We start from the raw sequence: 24,040 nt of genomic DNA, 5'->3' as shown, positions 1-24,040 counted from the left end.
CAGACTCACTTCCTGCAATGGTGTCTACAAAGTCTAACATTAAGAATAGGTAGCTTCATCTATTTTTAATTAAATTCTTTCAGTCAACGTTTTCAAAAGGGCAGCAGAGAAGAAAGAAATTTTTGAAAGATCTATTTTCTGAGTAAACAGTAACAAATATTTATTAAAGAGCGTCATTCAAGTCACCATTGTCACCAAAACTGTTAGAAGGATAGCCCTGTCTGAATGGAAAAATTGAGAACTGGAATAAGAACAGGAGCAAAGAAAATAGCCTATTCCAATTCAGAAATTTAAAGATTTATTAAAATAAAAAGATGAAGCCAGAGTGAAAAGCGCAAATGAAGCTAAAAACACGGAGAAGCAGAAAAGAAAAGAATCAGAAGAAAAAAGGATAACCTCTTGCAATAAATTAGAAAGCTCAGAGCTAATGCAGGTTAATATAAAGTATTCTTCGTACTAAATCAATGCCAAAAAGGAAGCAGTTTTTAGTTCATCATGTGCACTTTAATACAATAAAAGAGTGCCACACACAGTATCAGCCCCGAATTAAGAGAGCGTTACGTGAAGCGTCAACCACTCCATCTCCTGAGGCCAACACTGATGAAAGTGTCACTCTACCGACAGAAAATTTAATCAAACTTTTCTCTGAAATACGCCATTCTTAAATCGAAATCAACAACTTCCTCAAATTTGGCATGCCTCTCTTATCGTTTTCAGTATCAATTGATTTCTAAATATGGCTTGAGGACAGAAAAGGTTTAGCATCACTAGGATTCAATGAGGCAGTTCATTTTATCCAGCAAGTTTTCTAAGTTTTCCTTCTTGATGAACTACTTAATAAATTGAAGCAGTTAAAAAACGTCAACTCTAACGCATTTGAGCGATGCTGCTTCTTGAAAGGAAATTGTCATTTGGAATAAAGTAAAGGCAAAATCGATATGAACGTTTTATCAAGAGGACATGCAGTTTTTCAGTTTGTTAACCCTCTTTTCAGTTATATTTAATCTTTATCGTATAATTTTACTCTCAAGAGTGTACGCAGCAAGAAGACTTCCGTGTTTTTAAGTCTAGATCTTAATTTTGTTACAGAAAACCAGAGGTCCTTTGGGGGTTATTACTGTAACACACAAAAATTCAGAGACTCAATATGCCAAAACTAGCATAAAGTTAAGGCAACTGGTAGTTTAAAAAAAACCTCCAGGTTGTTTTGTCGGAATGCCAATTTGGTGACTTTTGACTATGTAAAATTTATCAGTAAAACAAACATCCGATAAATTAATAGGAAATGTTAGCTTTGAATGTTTACTTCGACCTGAAAATATATTTCAAATCAAAGGTACAAATCGCTACATACAAGCATTAATATAATATGCTTTGTTTACACAAAAATTATTAATATCCAAGAAAGATAGTTTTATGTCTTGGATGTCTAAGACAATGCATATTCGAGTTTTAAAAGACTCTAAAGGACCAATGGCCCTTAGCATAAACTTTCTGTGCCATTACGTAGTCCACAAATTTGACATCTGAAAAACAACCCTCTCGATCACTTAAAAAAATGAATACCTGTTTCGAATTTATGTCAATCGGTGTGAGAAATTTCTATACAAAAGCGGAGTAACTCTTTATTGTTGCAAGACATTGTACAATTTTCTGACGCTGATTAAGGATAAATATCAGGAACTTTTTTCAGAAATCAGCAATATTTCTTATAGATTAAGCTGAGTAATGTTTACCAAGTACAGTTGGAGGATTTTATAACCTTATTACATAATAAGGTTAAAAAATGTGCAAAATTTTGCATGGAATTATTAGGGATGTGCGATTTTATCAGTATACCGGTATATCGCGATTTTTTGTTGTGTGATACGTATGTGATACGGAGACCTAAATACCGGTCTTTAGGAACATATTATAAAGTCCAGAAATTATTCATTTATTTGTTCAATCTTTCAAATTACAATTACAGAAAGTATAAAAAATGGTTGTAAAAAGTGGAAAGAACAGCATCTTACCATCCAAACATAAATGATTTTACATACATAAAAATTTCAAGAAAGTAAAATTTTGTTTCTCTACCATATTTAAAAAAAAAAAAAGACTTTTCATATAAAATCATTGTAAAAACTGCTTTTAGAAATATCATGATAGTATCGTGATATTGTGGGAAAAAATCATGATATATTGCGATACAAAATTTTTGGCGATACCCATCCCTAGGAATTATATAGAAAGCAAAACAAAGTCTCATATCTAAGCACCAAGGCAAACCTACGATAACTTTATATTTCAGGGATTTATTATTTACGTCATTTCAAATCAAAATCAGTCAAAAAATATTAATCAATCCATGCATCCATTTTTTGTGTTAAGTACCCTTAATGCTTTGCAACACAGATATACAACATGTATGAATGCATTTAGATATTTAGGGGCATTTTAGTCATTCTTTTATACTCATTCACGTACAAGCAATTGAACAGAATCAGACAACAATGCTGTCACGTTAATCATCGTAACAGAAAACAACACTAGCCATGAACTATACACATGAGTTGAAAATACTATCACAAAAATAAACAACATTGTTCCATAACGTTGCAACACTGAGAAAGGAAGGAAACATATTAAAACTGTCCAACAGGGGCACCGTCCTGAAACAGGTATATCACTGCTATTAACCGTGATTGAAACAACAAAGATGGTATTGGATAAACCCTGATACAGTGTCAACCCAAACCTAAAGGGCAATGCTGTTCACGGAGCTGAGACTCACCTTTGTAATGAGCAAGTAAATACAGTAAATGTATGCTAATACTTAGGAAATCCATTTGGGCCATCTTTAAGAAAATTGTCTGTGTTTGCACTTTTCTGATAGACTAACCAAAAGTTGGCTGACTAACACTTCTTAACCTTCAGGGAGCTATTTTTTTTAAACATTCTGGAATTATTTCATCTGGTGTAAAAATATTTTAATTTTACATTATTATAACCAATTAAATACATGGACATTAAAAGAATAAAGTCCATCCATTTCTTATACCCCCGCTTGAAAAGTGGGAGGGATAGTGATCGGGATGCCCGTCCGTCTGTTACGCTTTGGGTTACTCATCACTTTTCCGCATCTGTTCGTATACCACTGAATCAAATTTAATGAGACTTTCACAGATTCTTTGTAAGATAGCGTCATTGTGCACCGACAATTTTTCTTTTTGATCTGAAACATATTTTGGGTTTCCCATGGCGAAAGATGGGCATTGCCATTCTTTCTATAATATAGAATGGTACCCATCTCTTATCCGCAACTCTCATATAACAATGAATAAAATGTTACTTTCACAGATTCTTTATTACATAATTTCATTTCGCATCTCCTATATTACTTCTTGATCTGACACATATTTTGGGCCTCCCAGGGCATATAATTGACTTTGCCATTATAATCATATGGGAGGCGGGCGTATCATTTCGTGAGATCATTGCTGACAATGCCTCTAGTTTAGTCCTGAGTCGGGTACTGACAAGCAATCATTCTTTGGAGATGATCTTAAAATCTTTCAATCGATTTCCATAAACTTATGACTTTGCATGCTGTGTAAAAAATTGCTTACTTATTGGATAAAAAATGCCTTACACTTCTTTGAATAAGAAATCCATTTTCTATCTACTTTTGATTTTAGTCTTGGACAATGAAAGTTGTCGATTTAACGTGAAAATAATTTGCAAATCTTCTTTTCTCACATGGATTAACAAGTGTTTGAATAAAATCACAGCTTCTATTCTTATTCACTCAGACAATATCTGGGAGATTGATTTTTTTTATGTATTTCTGTACACGGGCAACCTCATATTCCACTGTCCGAGATAAAATAGAAGTGAGATTTATCTGTATTCGCCGGCTTTGATAGGTCTTAATGATCATAAGTATACTGCTGTCGACCAAATAAGTAAAGCGACAATGCCGATTGGAAGACTTGGTTAACCATTACCGATCGCGGCCTCTACAGAGGGACCACGGAGAGCGAACAGCTCTATATGCTTGAAATGGGACGATCCATCACCTTAATGAAGTACCGTCGTTCTAAGAAAGAATAGCGTATAAGTCGGCATCAGGTAATATGACATTATTAATCACAGGACCAGCAGCTGATCAGAAATGTTCTTTTTAAAGAAGTCTGTCACATAAGTCTCCAGAAGGGAAATTAAAACATTCCATTTCTAAACATTGCATAACACTTCATCAATCTATATTTAGACGACTTTTGATGCAGATTAATGATTTCGTGTTGGGAACTTGATAAAGGTCACAATCATCTAACACGGAATATTTGACATAATAAGAAATATTTCTTGTGAATCTGTTACTTCCGCGTGTGTTTCTTGGAAACAAGTTAATACAAGCTAAACATATATGCAAAATCATGATCAGTGCTGAATCGCTTACAAAAACAAATTACTTGAGATAAAAACTTTATATATATTCAAGAAAGAACAAAATAACTTAATCAGTTTATAAATCGAAAAACGTATAAAAAATCATTCAATAATTAACATACTTTAGCGGTTGATTGCTAATAACGAAGATGGCAATGCTAGATCTATGTCTCACGAAATGTTACGGATATCATGCTTAATACAGCAACTCGTGGGATAACAAACAGCATAAACCCTGAACGTTAATTTCCAAGCATCTAAAGAAATTTACATCAAAACCACGTGATCAGTCTTCGGTTTTATACAATGCACCCCCTCCTAGGATATGCTTTAGTCCTACACAATGTAATTTCAGAAAATAAGAGCGTACCTTTCATTCTAAAATTGCACTGCAGATCGTTGTTAGAAAAAGCGAGTAAAGGAAGACGTCATTTCCTCATAATTGCGGATGAACATGAAACCATTCTTATTGGTGCAATCTAAATTGTCGTATATTTGAATAATTGGATGGAATGTGAGCAAAAGGAATAATCATATTTTTTCGAGGGAAGCAAAACATATTTCGTAATTAATGTAAAACATGAACTTCCTGGTTCTGATTCCATAAAAGCTTTTACTTTCCAATTGATCATAGAGAAATGTTTTTATTTAGAGACACAGCTTTAAAGATACATGCAGGTTCATACCCAACACTTGAAATGAATTACTCTTCATTATCCATGATGAAGTTGTAGTGAATGGGGACAGAATGTGGGGCTTAAAGAGATTTGGGGGAGACTATATCCCCCTGCTTTTTCTGGTGGGAATTTAAGTAAAACATTCTGAAATAGATGGATATTTGCAACAAAAGAGCTTTACATGCATAGTAACATGTATATTCCTTGTCAAACGTTTAATTCACTAAGACAGAGAATATATTCCCCATCTTTGCCCCAGTCAATACAAATTACATCCCCCCCCCCCATTTTGATCGAAATAGTAATGTACACGAAGAATGGAATAATTTATGAAGGGTCGTTTTGTTTGACGGCCGTCTTTTTTGTCGCCAAACTGGGACACATATCTTCTAGTCTACACCCCCTTTAAGATTTTGACTAAGTGTTTGTCATCACCTATTGAACACCGAATTGGATTAGTCTGAATGAGTACCAATACTTGGAGGAGTTTCAAATTGTAGGTGGTACATGTATCCAAGCCCTTCAACCAAAACAAAATTACCTAAAAAAAGACGCTTATTGGAAAGCAATCAATCTGTTTAGAAATGTCGAGGAACGAATTTGCCTTTTGCTGATTTAATACTCACGCAAAACTTTTTGGAAGTTTGTCCTCCTACTAATAAAACGCGGGAGTTAAGTGGAAACACAAACAAACAGCTGTCTGATTGGTCAGCTCTATAGTTGTACGTCATATCATAAAGTACAAAAGAACGATAAAATAATAAATTAAATGAATCTGCCGCTTTGATTCGGTCCTTGACCAAGGACTTTCATAAAATTCTTAATGAGTTTTGGAGATTTACTCAGTGTTTCTTTCTCCCGATTTCGGAGACTAGCACGTGTAATTATAAGGACCAATATGCTTATGTATAACGAAATCAAATCGAAAAAAATGTCCTGTGTAGGTTTTCAACGATTTTGCTGAGAGTGTATTATGTTATCTGTAAGACAAAATCAGTAAGCATTACGAATTTAGATTCATATTTTTAATCATTCAACTTATTCTTATTTTTCCTCTATATTCGCTCTTTCTCTCATGGATTCTTAACATTAGCCTTGCTTTCTTTTTTTTTTATTTTATTGATTACTGAGTATTAATCTACCTTTGGAAGAAAGATAAAAGTTTCAATATATGAAACCGTCTTCGGTTGTATCTTAATGAAATTGTGTTTCCCATTTAAAACAAAAATCTACTTTGAACGTCATATATCAAGTTGTTACAATATTGAATTAAACAGCAGTATCACAACAGGTTTCACGAAAATTTTTGCCTTCAGGTACATATACAATTAATTTTTCTTTAAAAATACATCTCATAGTCGACAGACTTTCAGATACATGTACTTTAGATCTTTAAAGAAGCATTATTTGGTCTTGACAACTTAATACCTGACAGCAATAAAAACAGTTCCTGGAAAATGTCTTTAAAAAGTCACGTGACACTGCGACTTGGCAACGGCTGGTACACGAATGCAATGTTGTGCTTCCGTTTGAAGTCTCGTTGTATCCGGGGACAATTAGAAATCAGAGTTTGTTATACGAATCTTTACAGATTCTGCGTATTCTGTCTGACAGAATGACAAGATTCCCACATCTGATAGATGAATTTGACCAAAATGTCACGTGCGTCGGTCGCCTGATATCGATTCCCGCGCTTTTCACATTTATAGAGTTGAAGTTCTGCTGTGAAGTTATTTTTCATTTTCAGAATTCACTAATGAACGTCCAATAATAGCATCTCTGATTCGTGAGTACTTAACACTGACTTCTCAATAAGCAATTATTTCATTGCAGAAATACCAATTACCAAGGAATTTCTTGCTTCTAATCAAAACATTTGTCAGTTTCATAAATCTGACTTTTTGAGAACTATCAAATTGAAAAAAAGTAACTATGTTTCTGTTGTGGTGCCAAACCTGATGACCTTACTTGCAATTTTTCCTTACTTTCCTAAACTTATATTTGCATGCCATATGTGATTTCTGCATCAAAAAAATTAGTTCATCTTCAACTTTAAATCTGTCGAGAGTCGAGACTGAAGCTCTACTGGTTTGTACTTATAACAAAGGAAGAGAAAAGTAGCTTGGAACTTGTTACTTTACAACACCAATAAATAAAATTATAATGATCCTTGATTTTGTCTCTTTTTGTAGCAATAAATTACAATAAGACTACAACTGTAGGAGTAGCTTTTAATAAAAATTTTACAGTATTTTCAACTTTAGTTACTATGTCGACATCATTCATCAAAATAAAAAATTTTAAAAAAACAATTAAGACAATTATGTATCTCAGTGTAGTCTACTTGCATGTCACATAATATAAAAATCAGACTAAAACTGTGTTTGAAGTAGCATTTTGAGCGTATTTTACAAAAATTTCTATTTTAGCAACTACTGCAACAATGTTCATCCAAATCAAAAGCCAATACACAGAACAATTTATCTTAGTGTAGTCTACTTGCATGCCATGTGATATTGAAATCAGACAAAAACTGTAGAAGGAGTAGCATTTTGAACGTATTTCACAGAAAATTCTATTTTTAGTAACCATGGCAACACCGTTCATCGAAATCAAAAACCAATAAATCGAATTATGTATCTTAGTGCAGTGTACTTGTGTGCCAAGTTATGTATACTGAAATCAAACAAAAACTGTAGGAGGAATAGCATTTTGAATTTTTTTTACAGACAGACAACTAGATGGACAGCTAGACAGACGGACGCCGGACGCATTACTACTGCGTACGCTCTTCTGGCCTCTGACTTGTAGAGCTTAAAATCTGAAATGTTGTTTTAAAATGATATTGTCTATAATAATGAGGAATCCTGATTACCAAAAGATAAAACTTATTTGAATCTAAATATAAATTTGAATCATAATATAAATGTTCCTATAACTTTAATCCAGAAGGTGAGGTGTCAGGATTTTAAGTGCTCTCCTGTACTTACATTTAAATAACATTTACATAGAAACATAAAGGCACAGAACTCGCATCACTTTAATCATAACAATAACAATTTATTGTTGTACTTTTAGAAGTTCAATGCTATTAATCACACAAACATAGTCTGAAAAATTTCATCAACGTTAGTGCATGCTATTATGGTCTCGCACCTTAAAAACAATTGCAATCATTGCAAACATATCTCTATTCAAGACAAATATAACGATATTTAATTTAAGTCTTATGATTTGGTTCCACAAACGTACATACGAGGGTTGTTCGAAAAAGTTCGTCGACGATGTCAATCTTCATTATATTACTCACTAGAAATTTGAAATAAGCACAAAATTTAATAATATTTGCTTTGTTGATGTGTGAAGTTTCATTCCATTCGATTTTACAGTAAACAATTTACTTCATTTTAAAATCAACATATTATGTACCCGCGGAGCACACTTAACGGCAAAGTAACGTCAAAGCATAGCGTCAATAATTTCTAAAAAATACTATCCCTATACATTTCACACAATGCCCACTCATTAAATCCTTTTTCCAAAACTTTACATTTATTTTTTAAGAATTGTCCTCGTTGTATATTTGTTTGTTAAGGTTTTTAATTTCTTTTATTACTTAATTCTGCTTTCACAGGATACACAGCTCTGAAGCGCCTATGTCTTTCCTTGACGTTCCAAATTTTTATAGTTTTTGCTCAGGTTTATACAGTTAAACCGTAGCTTCAGAGATTGTCCTCATCTGATACAGAGTCTCTGCCTCTTCAATACTGCCTGTACTATTTGTACACACATACATATGTTCTTAATTCCTTCAACATTTTTAGAATTCATTCAGGATTTTTCCTGAGTAAAACACCATCGTTATCTACTGCTCCGTGACGTTCTAAAACATCATCCTTATTGTCGTTTTCAACGAGGACTACCTATCTTCTCAAGTTGATTTCTTTTCAACAAAGCAAAATATAAAGCAATAATTTGGTATACGGATCGAGGTAACAATTCTTAATTTGAATATCTAGGTTGTTTTTCATTTTTGCTCCAATTACAGAGATTATGACTACAGTCATAAATAATGTATTGTCTGTAGCTTACTAAATTTTGACCTGCTCCGCGATCCGATTTTTGCATTTTTAAAATCTGGATAAGTTTGAATAAATCGTAATATTTTGGTAAAATTTAACACAAATCATTGGGAATTATTGTGAAAATATTTCTTCCAAATTTGGATAATATATGATGTCAAATAAAAAGATATGAATGTTGTCCACGAACTTTTCGAACAAACCTCATACTTAACAGAAAATGTTGACTGATTTTGCGGCAGTAGCTCAAAGCCAGAATAATATTAGTGTTGATGGTCAACAAACTAAGTGACAGCTTGAGTATTTTTGTTTTAAAACACGACTTTTTATTTCTGAGAGGGGACAGATAAAGTAAGACATTGCTTATTTTACAAAAAAATTTAAATTTTTTCAAGTTTCAATATTCTAGTTTTTTTAAATTCATCCATACAAACATTCAAACACTTTAAATTAATTTCATTTATAATATATAATATATGTAAGTATTTTTAATAATATAGTTTAAATTATACTTTTTTTTCAATCTGAGTGACTTCCCCCTCTCATATGAAAAACAAGATGTTCTTTTTTAGTTTCAAGTTAGGACAAGTTGATTTTTTTTGGGGGGGGGGGGGGGGGGGGGGGTACAAACTTCATTGAACATAAGATGCCATCCCCTGATTTTTTTGGAAATTTTGGATCTGACATTGTTTTGTGTAGCTGAAAGAACAAAGCCCAGAGTTCATATATTCCTTGTTTATAAACACATTTAACTGATGCATAAAGGAGAGTTCTTAACCTAATATCTTCACTTTCACTTCACACGTAGAGGCTTGTTAATGGAAGACACCCATATAGAATTTAGGTTAGAAAAAACCCAAAGGTCAAATGGTCAATATAATTATTTTGCCTCTCAACACTTACTGAATATATTTTTTTCAAATACTAGTAAACATCATTGTCTCAAACATGACAGACATTTTTTGAAAAATAAGATAACTAAGATGTTGAGAAATTCAAGACTTCAATATTTAAACAAGAGGCCCACGGGCCTTATAGGTCACCTGAGTACCATGCAACAACTTTCCAGCGATTGCATTTGGTTCGTGTTTTAATCCAAAAGCCATGAAATTCACAAATTTTGAAAGAGGCAGCATTGCTTATCAAAAGGGCAGATTTCAAAGCATTGCTTTATTTTGCAAAGACATTTAAATTTTTTTTTGAAGTTTTAATCATTACAAGCCAAGCATTTTTTTTTATGTTTAGGTTTAGTTATGAACATGAGAATTAAAATGTCTCGAATGAGAAGAAAATAATTTTTTTATATATATAAATCAATTATTAACATTTGTACATTCTTTTTTTATGCCATTCTAATAGGCTCCTTACCACTATTTGCTTACAAATAGTTTAAATTATATTTTTTTCATCATCTGCCAGTTTGGGCCAGTTATATAAATTTTGTGATGTTGGTCAAAAATTTTAAAAAATCAATTCTTTAAATGTCTTTCAATATATCTTCATTTTTTAAATATGTGTTAGGTGAATGTGTAGGCATTGTTCTAAAATTTACTTGATGTCTAAAATTATATAATTCCTATCATAAAACAGTCAGGGAGTATTAGGGGGGGGGGGGGGAACATTTTTTCAATTAAGTGTAAAATAATTTTTCTGGCTGATACAAATGATACTTCATGCCTGTATATATTTGTATATTTTTGCCTTTTAATAGTTGAATTTTTTCTTTATTTCTTCAGTTATTGTTTATTTCTTCCTCAAATGGACTAAACTTCTCCCATAGTTTTATTCATTACATCTGATGCATAACACATTTAACTGATGCTTAAACTGTAAGCTATAAGGGATCTAAACAATGTCGCTAACAATATGCAATAGCTACCACTGGCAGTTTAAAACCTGGGGGAGGAAAATAATTTACAGACAGATACTTTTGAAACTAATACATAATTATCTCACCAGCATGTCATTGTGCAACAAAGTCGTCAGCATTTTATTTGTCCTTTGAACGGTTGAAACGTTTTGAATGGCACTCGAATTATGAATTTTACTTCCAACACTTACTGAATATATATTTTTTTTCATCTTAACACCGGAAGTGCGACTTTGTAAATTTGAAATCTGTCTCAAATTTGACATCGAAAGAAAAAATTTTTTTTTTTTCTGAAAATTCAAAATTCTAAAACTGAAAATAAAATAAATCCTGGCCTTAAATATGTAATTAGATCATTAGCATATATATAGCAAAGGAAAGATGTTCAAAGAATTCATGCATTTCACTATATAATCATTAGAGCCCCACCCCCCAAGAACCCCTGACCTTGGGGCAATAAAATTCACAATTTTGGAAGAGGCACTCTTGTTCATCAAAACTATGTACCGAGTTAGTCTATTTAATACCTAAGAGCATAGAAGATTTTCAAAGAAATAATGTATTTCACTATATAATCTATTTAGCTCCGCCCTAGCACCAGAACCCCTGACCCCGGGGCCATGAAATTCACAATTTTGGTAGAGTCACTTTTGCTCATCATGACTATGTACTTAGTTGGTTTATTTAATACCCAGGAGCTGAGGAGAAGATTTTCAAAGAAATAATGCATTTTCACTACTGAAATTATTTAGCCCCGCCCTAGCACTAGAACCCCTGACCCCAGGGCCATGAATTTCACAATTTTGGTAGAGGACTCATTGCTGATTACAATCATGCAAACAGATTGACTGCTTGATGTCCAGGAGTAGAGAAGAAGATTTTTAAAGATTGCATTAATTTTAGTGGTTTTGGCCCCACCCCTCAGAGAGGGGCAGGGAAAAAAATTCACAATTTTTGTTCCCCTTCACCCACACATGCTTTGTGCCAAATATGGTTAAAATTGGTTCAGTGGTTTCAAATGGCTAAAATGTTCAAATGTTGACGCACGAAACGCACGACGTTTTCGAAAACGGATAGCAATAGGTCACCTGAGTTTACTCAGGTGACCTAAAAAATGTTCACCTCAGTGACTCGATTAGTATATTCCAGATACTGCTATTCTGAATGTGTTGGGTGATGAGATATAACTTGTACATGTACACATGTATGTAAAAGTAAGGATAATGCATATATTTTGGAGTCACATAACAGGCATCTCAAAATTACTGACATGTTTTGCAATCATTTCAAGTAATACAATTATATATCAATAAGTAATCATATCAAAGATTTTAAATTCTTTGTGAAATTTATAGCAGAGGGTGGGGACCCCTGAACATTGGTAGAGTATTTTTAAGAAAGTTGCCAATAAATTTATTTTGAGCTGAAGCTTTGTAATAATAATCTTAGAGTCAAAAGAGCAAAAAATAACCACAATGAAAGCTTGAACAGGACAATTACATTTTCAAATGGTTAACAAACTGATCTGCATTAGCAACAGGTTTTCAGGTATAGATGCAAAATGTTTTGAAGGGGTGGTATTCATTTGCTGATTCAATTAACTTTAGTTTTAGCTTTTCTTGAGATTATATTTTCCTCATGTGGACCCTTCTATAAATTTCATATACCCTACATTTTCTTCTGATTTTTCCTTCAAGTCTTAATCTAGGGGGGGAGTTGTGCATTTTCATTCCAAGCTCTCAGGTACAAAGCTAAATGCTCAACATATGTGTAGGATGCATTTGACTTATTTTCTTCTCTCGTATTATCACGCACATGCACTTTATTTCCACATCCCTGACCTTTTTATTACCATATCAATAGCCAACCCCTTGAACCAGCATGCTTCCCTTGAGTGGCCCTTTGTCTCCCTGATGTCTTACCTCTTGTAAATGCATGTTTTTGGTAAGAGTCTCCTCGAGCATATTTTGAAGTTTGCGGTTCATCTCCTTCAGATTCTGATCTTCATGTTTGTTCACTAGATCTATTACTTTCTTAAGAGTTAACTTGTCTTCCTGCACGGGCTGCCTGGTTTCTGCACATGAAAAAAAGATTTTTTTTATATACATCAAAATCAGAGCTTCAACACTCTTGAGGTAAGTAGGGAATAAAACTCTTCACACTTTTATTGAAGGGTTTTAATATTTTAAAAAGAAATTTTAAAAGCAATTGTCTCATTTACTAATTAAAATTATAATACTGTTTTCTTCTTATTTTAGCCACCTCCCCCACCATCTTCTAACTTACAAAATTTTAAGTATGCTCATCAATATAATTTTTAAAAACTTTAATTAAAAGTGGCTTTGTATGTAATAAGAAACAACAATTTTTTTTATTAAACATAGATTTCATGTTAATTTTTCAAATAAAAAATGCTTTTCCATCTAAATATTTTTTAAAAAGAAATGTACATGTGAAACTTGACAAAGAAACTAACACATTTTTATGCACACTTTTATTATATTCTGCATGTTTTATAACATTTATTTTTCACAGAATATTTTTTAATTATGGACAACAGTCATTTCAAGAAAAACCTATTCAAATAGGGTTTTATATATATTCTGTTAATCATTGTTAATATACACAGTAAAACTCGGTTGTAACGAAGTCACAGGGACCTCAGAAATTACTTCGCTATATCCATAATTTACTACCGGTATATCCGTATAACGAATTCATTCAATTTAATATAGCTGGGGATCCAAGGTTACTTCATTATATCCTTAAATTCACAATATCTGAGTACTAAACGAGTTTTACTGTACATCTGTTTTGAATTTTTAAAAATTCTATTATGCATCAAGGGCCATATTTTGCTCCAACGTTTGCATTGGACAACTAGATATGACTGAAAAATCATATAAATGAAAATGTAAACCTATACACAATCAATCAATCAATCAATACATGCTTTTCTAGGGCCGCAGTTCAAAAAATAACCACCCTGCTGGCTTTAATAGAAAGAGTAAATAAGATAAACTGAAATGAACTCCCACCTCTCCTTTGCTCCATGACGTAATGTTGTATGATCTGACTTTTCTGGATGAGGTCCTCAGCCATTGCTGCGTTACTTGTCTCTAGATGCCGCACCTGACAGTGGAAAGAACCTGTGCTCACTTACATGTATATAAAGTATTACTACCAAATATTTATACCTGAAGATATCAGAAAGTTGCATAGTTGTTATCGTCAATGTCAACAATGTCAAGGTCAAGCATCTTTTATTTTTAGCATGAGACTTGTAAATGAAATATATGGAGATAAGGAACAGTATTCAAGCTCAAAAGTCCATTAAACAATACAAATCAGGAGCTAGCAAACACGGACCTCTAAAACATCAGGAGTGGGATCAGGTGCCATGGGGTAGTGAGCAGTTGGTATGAAATATGTCAGTCGTCATTTGACTTAATGATAGACTGCATTTGCTGACAAGGCAATTGTTTCTACCATAAAACTCTCAAAGAGCAAGAGCCATCTTATGCATGAAATGGCCCTGTACTTATATCAATTAATTAGTTATCACCCTCTTTCCCATTTCATATGTCAAAATAAAGTAGACACTTGGCGCTTTCATTTCCTATAATAAAATTTCGTTTTCAGAATTAAGATATTGGATAACAGAATTGAGAAATTGCAATGTTCTTGAAATTTGCAGAAAACATGCGTATTTGACTACCTTCAGCAAAGAATTAAAATATGAGCACAGCCCACGATCCAAAAAATAAAACATGTTTTCTGATCTTCAGAAACAGAGCTTTCATTATGTATTTGCGTATTTTGGATCAGAGGTTGTGCTCTATATGAAATATTGAAAAAACGGTTCAATTTTAGGTGATTTTCAAATGAATTTACAGGATATGACGAAAATGAAGCATTTTATGACGTCATGATGCATTGACTTGATGGAAAATTACGTCACGATAACTAGATACATGGTCACCAACACTCCAATTGATAAATACTGCATTTGCAATCTAAACCGAGCGGTTTTGATTTTTCAGAAATTCTCAGGGCCAAATAATGCCCAAAGTGGCTCTGGCTCTTTATGACTTTAAACTGCTGATATTCTAGTTTCATCAACTTGTTTGTCAATACCTTACCCTGTTTTAGAAATTGTTCAAATCTCAAGCATGCTCTTACATATTGAATCAACTGAGATATGTAAACCTCATATGCAGGTGATAAAGATATACTGCTGCATAAGTAAGGGAGGATGACGATTGAAAAGTCATCACGTTTATCAAATTGAATTGAAAAAGGTAAAGAATAGGTTCTGATCATCTCTTTTTTGAAGATTGTATTAAAATCCTTGGTCATCAGCAGTATTTTTATTTGCTGCTAATTATTACTAAATTTTTTTTATAGATCCTTAAATTTAAACGCATGAAATTTCACAGAAGTAAAAAAAGAGCTCGAGTAAATTTTCAACATTCAATATAGACAAACTTTGATCAGAAAATCTAATTTGAGCCTTTGGATTGTATACAAGTGAGAAAACCATCAATTAGTGATTATCTAGCAATAAAGGATTAGTCTCATAACTTTATAATACTTTGATCTCTACCTTCCTCTAAGTTCCATATTCTGCAGTTTTATGACAATCTGGATAGTTTACTGAATATAGATAAGAAAACTTTAGATCTCCCTTTTTATTTTACCTTTTCCTCCAGGTTCCATTTTTCCTGTTGTACGTCTGTAAGCCTGGCCAGCAGCTCACTGTGTTCCTGGTCAATCTCTGACGTATCAGCACCGAACGACTTGTCTGGACTCTGTCAAACAAAGACTTATTGAGATGAATCAATAAAAACTTAAATTGTTAATAACATATTCATGAAAGAACAAAAGTCAGAAAGTACAATATACGGCCTGTGAATTTCTTAAAAAATAAATCATCGTTTTCTTGAAAACTATTTGTGGTTTCCGTATCTACTCGACTTCGTCAATGCAGGGGTGGGTAGTTTTAGCCAAACCGGATGTTGGCTTTTTGATCGTAACGGCTAAAACCTATAATGGTTTTGACTTTTCCGGAATTTTTCACCGATTTTACAGATTCATTTTAAAATTTCAAGTGGGGCGCATTCCTCTCGGAAAAAAATTCAAGTATAAAATCAATCATTGGTATCTTACGCGTATTTTTGAACAAGTTTTTTTCTCCGAGAGGAATGCGCCCCATGTTTAAAATTAATATTTATGAATGTCGTTTGGTCAGCTGGCGCATGCAGAAGCAAATTTACATTATATAATTTCATGTTATTAAAACCTCACATTGCAAAAATTAAATCTCTCATAAGAAAAATTACTGTAAATTATATAAACACGACCATAAATCCATTTTAGCATTAAATACATTATTTATGCATGGTAAATAGCGTAGGCTAAACAGATTTTAATAACCCAGTTCTTAGTTCAATTAAAAACATTAAAAATAGAAATGTATTCGCGTTAGTCTATGCTTTCCACATCTGCGTGTCTGTTCTGGACCATTGTTTAACAGAAGCCCTCCAAAGTAGCCAGGTTATAACCAGAATAGGTCTATTTGTTTTGGTTTTTTGTTTCAATATTTGACAAGTCGTCAATTTTTTTTGCTCGTGACGTCACAATGTGCAGAAAATGACGTCAAACTTTTTAGGGAACTTCAATATTTTTCGTACTCATGATGATTGTTGATCAAATTTAAATAGATAACATTATTACTATTTAAAGTTAGTACATAGACTTACTGTTACATTATTTAATATATTCTGTGAGACTGTGTGTTACATAATCAGTATCACACATCGGGTAGATCGCAAGCGATTAACTTGTAAAAGTCTACAATAACATAGCTATACAAATTTTAAATCGACACATTACTTTTTTTTATAGTTTACTATAACATTTCTCATGTTTATTACAATATTTTTGTTTTAAACTATTTCCTTACTGTTAATATCTTCGTATCGTGCTGATATCGACATGGTACCATCCTTAATATGGTGTTTTTAACAACTATTATTAAAACTTTCTTTAATATATCGTCGATATCGACGATATCGATATCGAATCATGTTTGCTCAGCTCTTGGTAAATACCTTCCCTGTTTCTTTGAATGTGTTTATGTTTAAATACTTTACTTTTACGAAGATTTTACCTGTATCGTGTGTATTTACATAATACAAAAACTTTATTTTTACATCACTTCTGTATCACACATCGGGTATATCGATCACTTTCAAGAATTTTCACACTGCGATTAAATCTTCTTAAACAATAACAACCCTAAAATTTTCTTTATCTTACTAATTTATTTTTATATTCAATAAGTAATCAATTTGGACTTCACTTGTGACTTTCTAAAATTATGTTACCTCAATGTGAAAATAAATTGCTAATCGACACGATATCGTCATGGTCGATATCGACGACATCGACATAATATAGAGTCTTAAATACGGCACCAGGTATTTCCAATTCATAATGCTGATTGAGATCGATATCGATACGATATCGACATAATATTGTCGATATCGTCGATATCGACATCGGATTTGTTCTTGGACATGTATGCTAAATACAGGTCAGATGTATATCTTTACTGAATCTTTTTATGTATATATTTTGCTCGGACATTGATATGTTTCATTCAGTCTGAATATCAAAAGGTAGACAGAATGTTTCAGAGAGCGCGCGCGAGAGTGAAGGAGGGGGCACTAGCTAATATTTTAATATGTAGATTATGCTTTTTTAAAAAAAATATTCTTAGTAATTGGCACAATATATTCATCAAATCATGATTTTTAAATATGTCAGCCAAGTCTGTGGCCTCGTTTTCCATATGTATGCTTTAGGGTTGGGGTGTCTATTACTGAGAAACAAAATAAGCATCCTATTAAAAAAACAACATAAAATGTAATAGGAATACTGTAATATTTAGCCGGCCTTTGCATAAATAATGAATTTATCAATTTATTATCAGAATAATCTCAAAAAGGAGGAATTGTTTCTATTCTGTGTTTAATTATGAATAATTATGACATATGTTATAAAAGAGTGGTAAAAAACTAGTTTCCGGCATCGCTCATCATAGAATGTATTTACTTTTACCAAAAAAAATGACTTATAGGAGAGAACAATTTCCCGAAAAAAAAAAAGACATTTAGAAAATAATTTTGTCCTAGAAGTCTTTCAGGACAGGCCTGTCCCTAAATAAAATTGTGATATTTCGATAGATCGGGATTTAATGAATAATTCAAGATAAAAAAAATCAGGGCACCCTGCCCTCTATAGGGTTAAATTCACAAACACACACACCCACACACACAGAAAATAAGGTAACCTGATTTTAATAATGTGTTTTTATTATATTAAATCTTGTTTTAAACATTCGAAAGGGGGGAGGGGGTGTACACACCCGAGGCTTCGGCCCTGGATCTGCCTCTGATTACGCGGCGTTCTTGCATCAGAAGTTTGCTAATGCTGCTCTCGGAAGTATTCGTTCAACGAAGTAGAGATATTGCTCGAAAATGCACAAGTGTCGAAAATACCCGGTAGTTGAAAATGTTGAAAAGCAGAAAGATGACAGGGAAAAATGAAACTTCATAAACCTGTCTTGTGATTGTCAATAAACACACTGTATTGATTATTTAAAATCCATTTCATATTTTTTTCTAAAAACTTTGAATTGATGATTGTGATAACACTTTGCTAAAACACGAGGATGATTACTTTGAGAAAAAGAATATCTTCACAAGTCCATGCGTAAAATATCACGCGGTACCTCTTTCTTTGTTGGTGAATGTGTATGGAACACCGGGACTGTCTTACATATGAGGAATAAACATTAAACGCAGCACTTGTTCTCTACGTTATATGTGGTACCTATTTTTATTTTAACATTTACCCCCACCCCCCACCCCCGGCTCCTGGATTTTGCTATACATATGCAGGTTGATTAAAATATCAAATTCATAAAGTTTGTGTGAATTGTTAATTAATTTATTATTTTAAAACATTATCAATGTCCATAATGAAACATTACATTGTATCTAATTATTTAAGTGTATCACGATAAACACACAGGCGCTAAACGGACACGCTGTCATTTTCATTTGTTCATGTACCTAAGCTTGTTTATACCTGACGTTATAATTTCAAATTAAGTTATCTTTTATTAACAAAATATTAAGTTACTATCTGTAATATATTGTAAAACACGTTTTTGTCAAATTCTCATCAATTAATAAATATTTACCATTTTATTTATGAGAACTCAGAAGTGTTAAAATTCACAACGTCATCATGATGTTCCGTAAAATGTACGAAATTCGGCCATATACATATGCTATTTTGAAGATCTCTTACAGAAAATATGAAAGAGATATTGAAAAAAGAAAGTTGGTTTGAAAAAATATGTAGTCTGTAGATATATCCAGGGGCAAAATTATCCTATTTTGAAATCAGGCCAATTTGTGTACTTTTTGACTTTTCCTCTTTTATAATACCAAGGTAATATTGTTTTTGTATGTAAAAAGAAAAATTTTACAATTCAGTTTTAATAGTCAAATAATTTTTAATATGTCAATTCTATGCATGGGATTTACTCCTCTGGATTCTGGATTAGGAAATGTAATACTGTAGTAAAGAGTGAGCAAAGCAAAAGAATAATACACAGTCACAAATCAATCTAATTGTTTATGAAAGAAACTTTCCTATAGTGACTTTGTTATTCTTTTCTTGTAAAACAAGAGTCCTACTTGTGGAGAACTCAGGATACTGGAGTCCCTGACAAGACTGTTACCAGCACTCCAGGAGGACAGGGAACTGTGGGGGACATAAAGATTAAATTATAAATATAGCCAATCAAAATAAACTGTTGTGGTAATAATCAGCCAATCAAAATACATCCTGAAACTCCTTCCACTTTTAAGCCAACTATCTAGCTTTTTGAAAAATCTTATAAATCTGGTGTTTTACTATTCAACTTCATGTTTTTTTCTAAATGAAAGTCTGAATTATATATTATACATAGTTTTTAATACAAGATTTTTTTAAAGTTCAGGATAAAAATTAACAGGGGAAAAAAATCAGTATTCACCTTCTGTCTAGTGACTCATTGCCATCATTAGAGGCTAATAATTCTTCTACACCTATGATACAAACAAATAATTTAGTAAAATTTACATGTTCATTCTCTAAAGAATTTTTTAAAGCAATTTTATATCATACATAATTCTTTAATATACGTACTAGTATCATCTATTTAGCATTGTATGTCTTTCTATGAATTCTAGAGATTTATTTTCATAAAATTAATTCAAGATTTAGTCTTAAGATTCCTTTACTATTGAAACATTTTCTTTAAAGAAAGAAGTTCTCTATAAACTTGATTATATGCCATAGAATGACTGACAGAATTCATTCTACATACTTTTGTTCATTTTGTTTTCTGACAACACTTCCTGTAGTCGGTCCTGTAATTTCTCCGCTCTTTTTCTCTCAGAAACCAACTGGCGCTTCAGATCTTTCAACTAATTCAAATTGAATATCAACTACATTAAAACATACTGACAATCTCAGAGCATCTATGAGTTTGGCCTGTTTTTTTTTAGTTTTTTTAGTTTTTTTTTCAATCAAAATGAAAATAAACATAACTACATGTAATGACAAACCATTGTCTGTCCTTTCTTTTCATGTAATCTCTTATCTTCAGTACCATCTTTAATCTCCTGCAAAATATAATGTTCATGCTATATTTTTAATTAAACAAAAGAAATTTTAATTTGGGCTGCTTTGATTGTCCATCCATCTGTTCTGGATTCATTTAACATTACCTACATTAATTATAAAGATATTTGCAATACAATTCGATATCATTACTTCCTTTAATAAAAAAAAGACTGACTCTTAATAATTTTGAGGTTTAAAGGTCAAGGTCTCATATTTTTTATTGCATTAAATAGTTTACAGAGGATAATAATTTAGTTCTTTTTAAGAACAAAACTAAGAATAAAATAAGATGATGATACTAGGAAAGATTAATAATAATGACAACAACAGATCGACACTCAATTTTCATCAGAAAACTCACTTGAAAAATTTGTTCAAGTGAGCTAAAAAGTCAAAGATTAATGTCAGAATTTAAATGTGGAATAAACAGATTTTCAGATTCACTTCAATAATGTCTAACAAATTTGTAGCTCTCTACCGGCAAGTGCGGCGTCTCCATGTGTGTGAAAAATTCTCAAGCGTGACATTAAAAAACATAAAATCAATCAATCAATAATATCTTAAGTGAAGATCCCAAAGGATTCTGAAGTTAAAAATGGTCAGAGGGTCTGCCACAAATTTACATATTGCTACAAATTATTTCTAGCTAACATCTCAGATAAATCTAAATTATACATTTTTCCTTCATAAAAGAATAATACACAATATAATGTTCAGATCTAACTACATGTATAACAGGTAACAATTATTTTAGTTTTGAGTTTTTTCCAAATGAAACTGGTCTGATAATTGTAATAAGATATTTTGAGATTTTCCTTTATTTTCTTTTATCTGCCAGACAGTGGAATCAATAACCTGTTTTAACTTTGAGATTTCCCCTTGACTGGCTGACAGTTCCTGTCTCAGAGATTCTTCTTTATCACAGCATTCCTGTCAATAAATCAATGGACATAATACTACAGAGCAATTAAGATCAACTGCTGCTAACAAACTTTTTTCAGAAATCACAAAATTAGACACCGAAACTACAGGTGTAATTCTATATATTGAGTAAAATTAATTAGTTTAGCTGTCCATTTTTTTTTCAAAAATTTCTCAGAAAAGTTTAATGCATTGAAGAAAAACTTGTACAAATATACAAAGGGAGCAGCAAAATGTTAAATTTTTAAACATATCATAGAAAATTTAAAAAATTTCAAATACATTTTGAAATTGATATTTGAAGCATTACATTTTAAATGTCCAAAAAATATCCAGTGCCTTATTTGTAGCAAGTATACAAACATGTATAAGTTTTCAAAAGAAATTTCAAAATAATAGGAGTATTACAGTCATGTACTTCATTGTCGTTTATGCTACCATAGACTTGTGCACCTGAACTGCATGGTGACAAAAATGTATTTTAGGATGATATTACTTATTATACATTAAATTTACACCAAAGACTGGGTGGTCAATGAACAATAAACACTATGCTAAAATATAAGCCATCCTAATGAGAACATTCATGCAAAGTTTCACTTAAACTGAACCCACTGATTTCAGAGAGATCTCATTTAATAGATGGCAATAGGGCTAGCTTACAAAGATCTCTTGTCCAGTTGAACAAAACATATAGTGTTTATATATATAGCGTAAAAAAAAATTACTTAGCTATTTTTTGTTTGTTTACAATGTAACATATTGGGAAATCAAAAATTTTTGTGGAGGTTTAATTTTGTTGTTTTCAAGGTATGAAGAGACCCACAAATTCATATATTCCACAAAAAGTAAAATGTAACATTAAATAACTTCTTCACAATTCCTCATCCACAAAATCAAATCCCCAAGAACCAAGAGTTTTTCCTAAAACCATGAAAATTTGACCCCAGGAAGATATGTGATTTTACAGTACAAGTTGCATACTGTCAGAGCAAATATATACTTTCTAAAGAATCACCAGTAAGGAAAATAAAATATAATAAATTAAAGCTAATATAGAACAGATAATTCCTTTGTTATAAAATGTTGACCTACTTGTATTTTGGCTTTATGTTCAGTAGTCATTTCCTGGACTTTCTGAGCATGCTCAGAGTTGAGTGATTCCAGCACTTCCTCTTGGTCATGCTTCAGTTGTTCCACTTGTTTCTCATTTTCTGAGATATGGTTTTGTAACGTCTCCTGTATAAGGTATACAAACATTTAATTAATTTTCTAATGATGGAAAACAAATTCTGTTCCTTTAAAAAAAGTCTGCTGATAAACAATATTATTTGACGTTGCAGCAAAATATGTTCCATGATTCTTGGTTAAGCATACAGTAAAATGCGATTATAGTGAACACTTATAATGAATTGATGCTTATCCATCCCAGGGACTTTGTTATAAGAGTGTTTTCGTGTATCAACACTTTTCTTTTAAACATACATACCTCTGTCTCCTTAAGGCGTCTTTCTAACCATGACTTGGCCTCCTCCAAGGATTGCTTCTCTTTCTTCACCTCTTCTAGTTCCCTCTTAATTTTCTCTAACTCTGACCCTCGGCTCTACCAACAAATCAAGCTGATCAAATTCACAATTTCATATCTAAAACTCTTCCTTGAAACTCTTTAAAAGTCTCCAGATTTCCAATAAATACAAACACTTGATGAAAAAAACAAGCTTGATGAGTTAAAACTCCCCATCTAAAAAATCAAGAGCCTGCAGTTCAGGTGAGCTAAAAGTGGTGGGTTAGTACAATTTGGCTGAGGCCACCTTATAATAATGTTTGGTTGCCCTCTGCCAACTCAGGATAAAAATTATTGAATTAAAGTTATTGGGTCTGTTGGTACGTAAAAAAATCTTTTTTTCAGAAACTGCAACATATTGTGTTTTGGAAAGTAAAAAACTTTTGAGTTGGGCCATTTTTAGTCAGTCAGTCGGGAGAGGGCAAGCAAACAATTTTTTAAAGATGGTCTGACCTGTAATATTTTATCACTTATACTGACCTTTTCGCCTTCTGCTGCCTCTCTGAGTGCCTGTATATGAGCTTCATTCTCCTCCTGTAAGACCCGTAACTTCTCCTGGTAACCCGCGTTATCTCTCTGATACGTGTTGGCCAGCTCATCCAACATTGTCTTACGCTTCTCTGCCACCTAAACAGTTAATATAACAGAGATTGTGTTGGAACAGAGGAACTGATTTTAATGTCTGGGCCATATATTGTAACATAATTCATATAAAAGGTCTATATATTATTCATATTTTCTGAAT

At 32.3% G+C, this 24,040-nt stretch overlaps 1 protein-coding gene across 1 annotated transcript in view; it reads right to left on the bottom strand.

Annotated features, from left to right (window-relative positions):
- The window catches only part of LOC134276485 (GRIP1-associated protein 1-like), a 37,322-nt gene that overhangs the window by 3,038 nt on the left and 10,244 nt on the right, over positions 1–24,040 (bottom strand). Inside the window, exons 12-22 of the mRNA XM_062758735.1 lie at positions 23,776–23,922; positions 23,221–23,334; positions 22,827–22,970; positions 21,666–21,740; positions 20,753–20,809; positions 20,512–20,611; positions 20,179–20,230; positions 19,838–19,904; positions 15,764–15,874; positions 14,102–14,195; positions 12,986–13,137 (exon numbers count right to left, since the gene is read on the bottom strand). Of these exons, the coding sequence (XP_062614719.1) occupies positions 12,986–13,137; positions 14,102–14,195; positions 15,764–15,874; positions 19,838–19,904; positions 20,179–20,230; positions 20,512–20,611; positions 20,753–20,809; positions 21,666–21,740; positions 22,827–22,970; positions 23,221–23,334; positions 23,776–23,922 (1,113 nt within the window). The remainder of the gene's footprint in view (positions 1–12,985; positions 13,138–14,101; positions 14,196–15,763; positions 15,875–19,837; positions 19,905–20,178; positions 20,231–20,511; positions 20,612–20,752; positions 20,810–21,665; positions 21,741–22,826; positions 22,971–23,220; positions 23,335–23,775; positions 23,923–24,040) is intronic.

The sequence above is a fragment of the Saccostrea cucullata genome, unplaced genomic scaffold (assembly GCF_032062105.1).
Source record: "Saccostrea cucullata isolate Sc308-1 unplaced genomic scaffold, CSIRO_AGI_Scuc_v1 ctg580, whole genome shotgun sequence".
NCBI classification, from domain to species: Eukaryota; Metazoa; Mollusca; class Bivalvia; order Ostreida; family Ostreidae; genus Saccostrea; species Saccostrea cuccullata.
The sequence above is the reverse complement of the archived record's forward strand: the minus strand, read 5'-3'. Positions and strand labels throughout refer to the sequence as shown.